We start from the raw sequence: 9,181 nt of genomic DNA, 5'->3' as shown, positions 1-9,181 counted from the left end.
TACGTGTGTGTATGATCACAACTCCACTGGAGTCTGCTGCTGGCCCTTTGGGATGGGGCACGGTGGAGTTATCATAGCAGGATGCAGGAGTGGATCACGAGGAGGAAGCATGGATGAAGATGGCCTCTCTCTTGTTTGCGTCCCTTTTGCTTGAGGTGGTTGTGGAGGTTTTGCAATCCTGGTATTGGTTTGCACTTTTGTTTTGTGAAGCAATCCATCTACCATATGTCCCGTACAATTCTGACTTGTAGCAGTAGAAGCAGGAGGATCCAACGGTGGTAGTGTGCAGAGCACTCTCCTCCGTGTGTGTGTTCCTGTTTGATTTGTCCTAGGATCTTGTTTAGTTGCTTCCATTTGGCGTTAACGAGGCACACCATGATAACCTCCAGAGTTACACACAGGACTTGAGCTAACCCCCTCCTCCATCGGCGTGCTTGGGAGTCTGCTCGTGGATACAAAGAATCCGTGGGGGATTTCCGGCGTCACCCAATTAGGTGGAGCCGCAAAGTTGTGTGGATAGGGCTGTGACCCAGCATCTTGGAAGTCTCCATGTGCTTCGGGTGTCATCCATTTTTGGTCTGGAGCAGGTTGGCAATGTTGTTGGTGCGTTTGAGGGGTGACCCATTGAGGGGGTGGTGCAACGCATACAGGGTTGGGATTGAGTACTTGCTGCTGGGAACTTCTGAGCTTTTTCATGTGTCTCTCGTCTTCCTGTCATAAAAGAAAAAAAAATAGCACACAAGTTACATCTGCCTATACCTTTCTAACTGAACTTAGCATTATTCACAACCTGAACTTCACACGGCTTTTTCACATGTGAAGTTTAGGCAGATTTACTACTTTTTTTGTAGCCTGGACTGATGCTACACACCACCTGAACTTCAAATGGATGTAAGCAGGCAGATTTACTACTATCTTTGGCAGCCTGGACTGATGCTCACAGACTACCTGAACTTCACATGGATGTGAGCAGGCAGATTTTAAAAAAGCTTTTGTAGCCTGGACTGATGCTCACAGACTACCTGGACTTCACATGCATGTGAGCAGGCAGATTTACTACTATTTGGTAGCCTGGACTGATGCTCACAGACTACCTGAACTTCACATGCATGTGAGCAGGCAGATTTTAAAAAAGCTTTTGTGGCCTGGACTGATATACACACCACCTGAACTTCACATGGCAGTAAGAAAATAACAAGCAGAGGGAAGAAGTTCAACCATACCCTGGCTAGAAGTTCGGCCAACCTTTTTCCAGTAGCTGATAGGCCACCTTGTGAGCAATTTGTCAGAGAGCTAGGAGAGGAACCGCATGGCAATCCATGTCTAGCATAGGGCGCGAAGTTCATCTGCACGAAGCAAGAAGTTCAGGCAAGGGACGATTGAAGAAGAAGGCGACAAGTGGGAGGAAGTTCATGTACCACTGCTGGATTTGAAGGCACCGCCGATGCCACCTCCGCCGCGGAGTTGCCCCGTTGGCCGCGCCGTTTGCCGTTGCTTCCGTCGGGGCCGTCATCTACTCTGCCAATGGGTCGGGCGGTGAAGATGGAAGGAGGATGCGGCTTCCGGAAGTCCATGGCGGCTTCGCCGCGTCCAGGCGACGCGGGCTCCCTCGTGCGGGCGTCCATCGTCGCTCGCTCGCCCGCGCCGGTGGTCAGCCAGGAGGTGGGACGGAGGGGTGGCGGCGGATCCGGTCGACCAGGCTCTCAAGACGGAGGGGATGTGGCGGATCCGGCCGGCCAGGAGGTGGAGCCGGGGTGGGGGGCGGCGGATCCGGCAAAGATCGGCGGCGACAACGGTGGGAGGTCGGGGAATCGAGAGGAAGAGGGTGGCTGGGGCGGCTCAGAATCGGGATCGGGATCATGTGGATCCTGTCGGGGAGTCCTCGGGATCGGGTGGGATCCTGTCGGGCCGGAACGGCAGTTCGGGGAAGTTCGGGAGGGCCCTGTCGGGCCCTTATAGAGGCTGTTGTGATCCAAATAACTATTCTAATCCTGGGATTAGAATAGTGTTGTCATATATATATATATATGGTGGGTCTATTATGATAACACCCTCTAGAGTCTTATTCTGCACACCAAACGCTTATTCTGCACACCACCGAGTGACCCGTAGCTACAAACAACGACAACTGAACTGCGGAGGTAAAAAGAAAAAGAAAACACACCCCACCCACCCCATCTTATCCTCTCCTCAACCGTCTCTCTCCCCGTGCTCCACGACCACACGGCACACACCGCCCAGCCCGCCACCTCCCTGGGCCGCCGGACCACCTCCCCCCGCGCCGCCGCACCATCTCCCCCCGGCGCCTCCCCGCCTCCTCCTCCCACCGGCCGGCGCCACCCCGCCTCCTCCTCGCACCGGCCGGCCCCGCACCATCTCCGGCGCCCCATCGTGCCCACCACCGTGGCGCCCCACCACCCTCCTCCTCCCACCGGCTGGCGCCACCCCGCCTCCTCCTCACACCGGCCGGCCCCGCACCATCTCCGCCGCCCCATCGCCCCCACCACCGCGGCGCCCCACCACCCTCTCCCCTCCGATGCGCCACCACCTTCCTCCCCCATGGTGGCCACCAACCCCACCCCTCAGGCGCCCCACCGCCCCCATCTCCGCGGTGCCCCACCACCCCCTCCCCTCTAGCGCGCCACCACCTTCCACACCCGTGGCCCCAAGCTTCCACCGCCGGATCCGACGAGATCCGTATCGTGCCGAGCTTCCACCGTCGGATCTGGCCCACCCCGCCCCACCATGGCCATGGATACTGCACGACCTCGACCCTGCACCGCTGCGGCCGCGGCCATAGCTCCGCCACGCGACAGTTGGCCTCCACGGCCCGTGCCCCGACCGTGGCCCCAGCTCCGCCCCCTCCGCAGTGTCGGGCGCGTCGGCGGTACCGCTGTTCCTCCGCAGCCACCCTCCTCCCTCGTGCTCACCTGCCGAGTGCCACATCCTCCTGACCCCATCTCGTTTTCTCAGTGCAGCTTGGTGGCGCGTGGACGTGCAGTGCGGGGGCGTCGGCAAAATTATGACGAGGATGGTGTGTGCCTTCTGGTTTGTGGGCTCGTTGGTTTTGCAGCTCAATTTTGCTCGTCAATGCAGCCCATTTTTGCTCGTCCGAGCAGTCCATAATACTCCTGGGCAACCACTTGACATCCTTTCTAATCCATATTGTGTGTGTGCAGTTATGTAATCATGGTCGTGCAGCCCATCGCCGCTAGGGTGTGTGGTTTGGTCAGTGTTGGCGTGTGGTTCAATGCCCTCCAATGTGTGGGTGGGCGACAACAAAATGTTCACTGAATGCCATTTGATTTTCCAGATTTACAAAGATGTTGTAAGATTTTTTTTTTTGAAAAATTGTAGTTAATTGTAAAAAAACACTAAATGTCGTTTGATGCAGTTTGGATAGGGACGCTACACCGCAGTCTGTCTATATCATCGAGAGGTATAAGCAGTTTGTTAATTTTGCCTCCGTTGTTTGTGTAAATCATTCAAACAAATGCAGTGCACTTTTGAGAGAAGTTGAAGCCCATATCGTAAAAAAGTAAAGTCGCTTTGGGATGAAGATGTTCGCTTGGCGAAAGATGTTCACTTGTTTCATTGCTGTAGTGAGCTTCTATCTCTGAGCGGTTCACTATGTTGCCAAGTGCAAAAACAAATTGGAAGAAAACAAACTTGAAAAGGTTGATTTTTTTTAATGCAGCTCACTATGTTAAAATAAAATTGGAAAAGAACAATTGATGCAGTACACTCACCTCGTCCCTGTAGTGCATACTTGTTGATAAAAGACGTTACGGAGACCATAAAAGAAAAATAAAAGAAAAATTACGTCCCACAAAAAAGAAAATTATGCAGTGCACTTGTTTGTCCAATGAAGTGTGGTTTTTAGTTTAAAATAAGTGTGGTTTTCTGTCTGATGAAGTACGGCTCGGTTACGGTAGTCTTGAGGTTCACTTTTCATAGTATTGTGGTTCACCAGCACTCGACATGAAGTGCACTCCACCTCGTTTAGGAAAATTTATGTCCCACAAAAAAAACATGCAGTGCACTTGCCCATCTAATAAAGTACGGGTATTTCGTCTAAAGCAGTGCGTTCTTCTTTCCTCGTCCGAGAAAAAATACATCTAAACAAAAAGAAACCATGCAGTGCACTTGCCCGTCTGATGCAGTGCGGTATTTTGTCTGAAGCAATGCGTTCTTCTGTCCGATGCAGTAAATATGACGATTTTGGTCTCGCGAAGAACAGAGTGTCCGCTTTTCGGTAAAATCAAAATTGCTCTTAAACCGTAAGGATTAGAGAGAGTGTTCTACATGAAAAAGTTGCGTCTCGTCGATATCTTTGCAACGACGTATGATTTGAATTATTCCGACCAGCCGTTTTAAAAAATTCACGAAAAAACAGCCGCTGCCTCTCGAAGTCAGCCGCACGATTTTCAAAATTAAATAAAAACCGTAAGGAATCTCAAAACCATTTCAACATATCAAAGTTGCGCCTTGTCCGTAGCTTTCCAACGGCGTATCATATGTCTCGTTATGACAAACGGTTAGAAAACTGGAGCAAAAACAGTACGGAAAATTTCAAAAAATTTAAAAAACAGAGTTCCGTGATTTAGTAAATTTGGAACTGCTCTTAAACCGTAATGAATTAGAGAAAGATTTATATATGAAAAAGATGCGCCTCGACGATATCTATCCAACGGCGTATCATTTGCTTCGTTCCGAAAAGCGGTTTAGAAAAAAACGCGAAAAAACGCTCGCTGTCACTCGTCATCCGCCGCACTATTTTCAAAACTGCTCTTAAACCGTGTGGAATCTCGAAAAGTGTTCAACATGTCGAAGTTGCGCCTAATCCATAGCTTTTCAATGGTATATTACATGCCTCATTCCGATAAACGGTTAAAAAATTAGAGCGAATACAGTACCGAAAAAAATAACGCGTGCAGTTTTTTCGACGAGAAGTTCACTAGTCTCTATTGCAGTGCTCGTCGTCAAAATGATGCAGTGCGCTTCTGTTGAGCGTGCAGTGCCGAAGTGGTGTGCAGAATAGTTATTCTGCTAATATTAACAGAATAGACCGTCTGTATATATATATATATTAGATGATGAAGACCGTCTGTATATATATATATATATATATATATATATATATATATATATATATATATATACTTTTGTCGTCTTCATCATCTAATAATGTTTGTTGAAATGCAGATATGTATCCAAAGGGGTCCCCAAAGTATAATCTGATGAAAGCAAGTGGGAAAAAAGCTTCACACGGTGCGAAGAAACCATCACCCAAAATTAAAAAGACGCCTCCAAGAGGTATTTGGTCTACTTAATCTCCATTTCTCAGGTCTTGTGCTGGAGCTTTGATGTTTGTGATTGTTCATGTCTTCACACTACATGTTTGATGTTTGTGATTGGTCTACTTAATATTTCTCATCTTGAATATTAGCTAGCTCATGATAGTTTATCACTATTTGTTTTCAAATTGAATGATAGTAACTCCTCTTATCATGTTGAACATTAAGTTTGAATAATGTAAATTTGTGTTGGTGTAGTTAAAAAGCCAGGAGCTCAATGGAACCCAGCTTTGGGAAAGGGTTTGGTGAAGATACTTCAGGAGCACAACACTCCATACCATAGAGGACAAAATGGTTGGTCAACTGAAGCGTGGAATAGGATGGCAGATTTGTTGCATGAAAGATATGGCCACACAAATTTTACAAAGGTCCAGATTCAGGAAAAACAGAAAGACTTGAAATCTCAATACAGACTTCTTAAGGATGCCCGCAAACAGAGCGGTGTCAGCTGGAACTATCAAACACACATGATAGATGCGGGCGCACATCTTTGGCAAAACTTGATGACTGTAAGTTCTAGTGTAGTGCACTTTGTCTTTGCAAAACTTGATGACTTGTATTCCATTCTTTTGTAATCAATATTGTTTTCGAGCAATCTAAGTTTGATAAATCATTTCTTTTATATATACAGTCGTGGCCAGAAATAGCTAAGTTCCAGAATGAGCCCTTTCCCCTCTACAATAAGCTTGGTGATCTCTATGATGGTGAGTTCTTGAGTTGAGTGGATTTTCATTTCCTCTCTTTTTGTTGACCTTTATAATGAATTTTCAATGCTATGTGGCCTTTAATGATAACTTGGGTATTTGTGCAGGACACATAGCAGAAGGTAACTTCAATTTCACATCAATTGAGGTTACACAAGTCAGTGATGGTGATCCCGAAGTTGAAAGAGAGCAACCTGCCTTCTCTTTTAACCTGAATCAATACGATGATGATGTGCACATGTACAATAATCCAAGAGATGCTGCTCAAAGTGATGAGACAAGATATGCTACACAAAGTGATGGTCGAAGAGATGCTATTCAAAGTGATGAGCCAAGAGATGCTACACAAACAGGTGCTCCCGGTGGTTCAAATAAGAAGCCAGTGAAGGAGTCCAAGAAGAAGACGCGTGATGATCCAATGGTGGAGGTGATGGCACAATATGTGGAGATCAAACGGAAGCAAGCGGAGGAGGAGTCTGTTTTGTTGGTAGGGTCAAAAAATGCACAAGAGTTCTCCATCAGCAAGTGCATTGCTATTTTGCACAAGATGGAAAGCATCCACCGCGATGAAAGAGCTGTTGCCTACAAAGTATTCAAAAGTGTTGAGAATCGTGAGATTTTTCTGAATTCTGCCGCTGAAGATGAAGATAGTGTTGTTGCGTTTCTTCGAAGCAAAATGGCAGAGTTGCATCAACATATCTAAGGTAAGCTACCTTGTTCCTAATAGCATCTGTATATTTTGGTCAGTTCAGCTCTATATATTCTGGTCATCAAACCAACTAGGGTGGCCTGATGAGGTTTCACGTCATCTTAGTTTCATGCCATCCGTATCCTAACCTAACTATGCTTGTCAGTTATTGTAAAAAACTAGTTCTCGCGTTCTTTTGTTGTATTTATCAGTTTTAGACTAGTTCTACCCAATTGCCGTGTTGTCACATAAAAAGCTTGTTAATTATTTTAAAACATTGTTGTCGTGTTGTTTTGTTATGTTTATCAGTGGTGTGCTCACAGCAATAATTTGCTTTGTTCCTTCCATCTCCTCTCTGTTATTTTTTGACGGGAAACGTTACTGTGCTTGTACTCTTGCTTGAGAAGTTTGCTCCTGTAGTTTTGCTGGAGTATCTTGTTTGCTTCTGTAGGATTAACAAGGTTGAGAAAGTTGCTTCTACTCCAGTTTGCTTCTGTAGTTTCGCTAGAGTAGTTTCCTTGCTTCTGTAGGATTAAGAAGGATTTTCAGGGCGAGTACAATTTGCTGTGAGTAGGTTGTACACTTTCTTGAGAAGGTTGGAGTTGCTAGAGAAGTTTGCTCTAAGGAGAAGTTTGTTGTTGGAGTAGGTTGAACTGCAATAGTAATAACTATTTACTGTTGTTGGAGTAGGATTAAGATTAATTTGGAGCAGTAGTAATAACTTTTGGAGTATGTCTATTGCCTAGTGTTGTTTTGAGCAGCACCAGTATCCTTCTTGTACTCCTAACATAGCAGGTTGCTCGTACTCCATGTTTAAGTACTTCCTGTCGAAGGTTGCTTGTACTTCATGTTTGAGTACTGAACATGACAGGTTAATTTCATAACAAGACAGGTTAATTTCAGATATGATGTTGTTCACACATTTCAAATATGATGTTGTTTCGACATTTGTAAAATTTAGTGCTTATGTATCTGCTGTTTGAATTAGGAATTATGAATAGCACATCCTAGGACATGAATTGGGATTATGAACAGGACATCCTAGGACATGAATAAACTATTTCTGAATGAATTTCCAACAAACACACAATAAATTTCCAAACTTACAGTGATAGGAGTAGGAGTTAATGTGCTGCTTTGTGTTGCAAGTTTGTGGTCATGAGTAGGAGTAGATGAACATTTTGTGGTACTGCCGTACACAGGGCCACTCTCTGGTCCTTCCAGCTGAGTTAATCCAACTATATATAATTGTGCATGTGCATGTCCATCCAACTATATATAATTGTGCAGCTGATTTAGATAAATCAAGTTTCATGTGCCATGCATGTCGATAATCTTTTTTATTTGTAAATTAACACAGTCAAACTCTACGAGCTCTCTGTTTTCTTTCATATAAAAGTACTCTGCGCGCTTATTGTCCCTTTCCAGAACACTGTTTGCGGATAAATCAGACTAGTCTAGAACCATGCATGTTTCAGATAAACCTTTGTCAACATACTGATGGGGAACATAGTAATTTCAAAAAAATTCCTATGCACACACAAGATCATGGTGATGCATAGCAACGAGAGGAGAGAGTGTGTCCATGTATCCTCGTAGACCGAAAGCGGAAGCCTTAGCACAACGCGGTTGATGTAGTCGTACGTCTTCACGGCCCGATCGATCAAGCACCGAAAGCACGGCACCTATGAGTTCTTGCACACGTTCAGCTCGATGACGTCCTTCGAATTCCGATCTAGCCGAGCCTCGAGGGAGAGTTCCGTCAGCACGACGGCGTGGTGACGATGATGATGTTCTACCGACGCAGGGCTTCGCCTAAGCACCGCTACGATATTATCGAGGAGGACTATGGTGGAGGGGGCACCGCACACGGCTAAGAGATCAATGATTAATTGTTGTGTCTTTGGGGTGCCCCCTGCCTCCGTATATAAAGGATGGAGGAGGGGAGGCCGGCCAGCCCCTAGGGCACGCCAGAAGTGTGGAGTCCTACTAGGACTCCCTAGTCCTATTAGGATTCCTCCTCCCACATGGAATAGGAAAAAGGGAAGGGAAAAGGAGAAGGAAGGAAGGGGGTGTCCCCCTCCCTAGTCCAATTCGGACCAGACCATGGGGAGGGGTGCGGCCACTTTTTGAGGCCTTTCTCTCCTTTCCCGTATGGCCCATTAAGGCCCAATACAAATTCCCGTAACTCTTCGGTACTCCGAAAAATACCTGAATCACTCGGAACCTTTCCGATGTCCGAATATAGTCGTCCAATATATCGATCTTTGCATCTCGGCCATTTCGAGACTCCTCGTCATGTCCCCGATCTCATCCGGGACTCCGAACTACCTTCGGTACATCAAATCACATAACTCATAATATAAATCATCACCGAACTTTAACCGTGCGGACCCTATGGGTTCGAGAACTATGTAGACATGACCGAGACA

The 9,181-nt window shown here is 46.4% G+C and overlaps 1 protein-coding gene across 1 annotated transcript; it reads left to right on the top strand.

Moving 5' to 3' along the window:
* The first annotated feature begins 2,745 nt into the window (after positions 1-2,745).
* Positions 2,746-6,764, top strand: LOC123078842 (uncharacterized). The gene is made up of 4 exons (XM_044501481.1): positions 2,746-3,048; positions 5,950-6,061; positions 6,169-6,577; positions 6,683-6,764. Exons 1-4 carry the CDS (start codon positions 2,746-2,748, stop codon positions 6,762-6,764), a joined length of 906 nt encoding a protein of 301 aa, XP_044357416.1.
* Positions 6,765-9,181: the final 2,417 nt, after the last annotated feature.

Source organism: Triticum aestivum, chromosome 1B, assembly GCF_018294505.1.
Source record: "Triticum aestivum cultivar Chinese Spring chromosome 1B, IWGSC CS RefSeq v2.1, whole genome shotgun sequence".
NCBI lineage: Eukaryota > Viridiplantae > Streptophyta > Magnoliopsida > Poales > Poaceae > Triticum > Triticum aestivum.
The sequence above is the reverse complement of the archived record's forward strand: the minus strand, read 5'-3'. Positions and strand labels throughout refer to the sequence as shown.

Bases quoted from the DNA above. Each gene is read 5' to 3' on its own strand.
- LOC123078842 (XM_044501481.1), top strand. From the start codon at position 2,746: ATGGCCATGGATACTGCACGACCTCGACCCTGCACCGCTGCGGCCGCG. The intron at 3,049-5,949 runs GTTTGTGGGCTC...ATTGTTTTCGAG, and splicing joins AGGATGGTGTGTGCCTTCTG to CAATCTAAGTTTGATAAATC. The intron at 6,062-6,168 runs GTGAGTTCTTGA...GTATTTGTGCAG, and splicing joins GCTTGGTGATCTCTATGATG to GACACATAGCAGAAGGTAAC.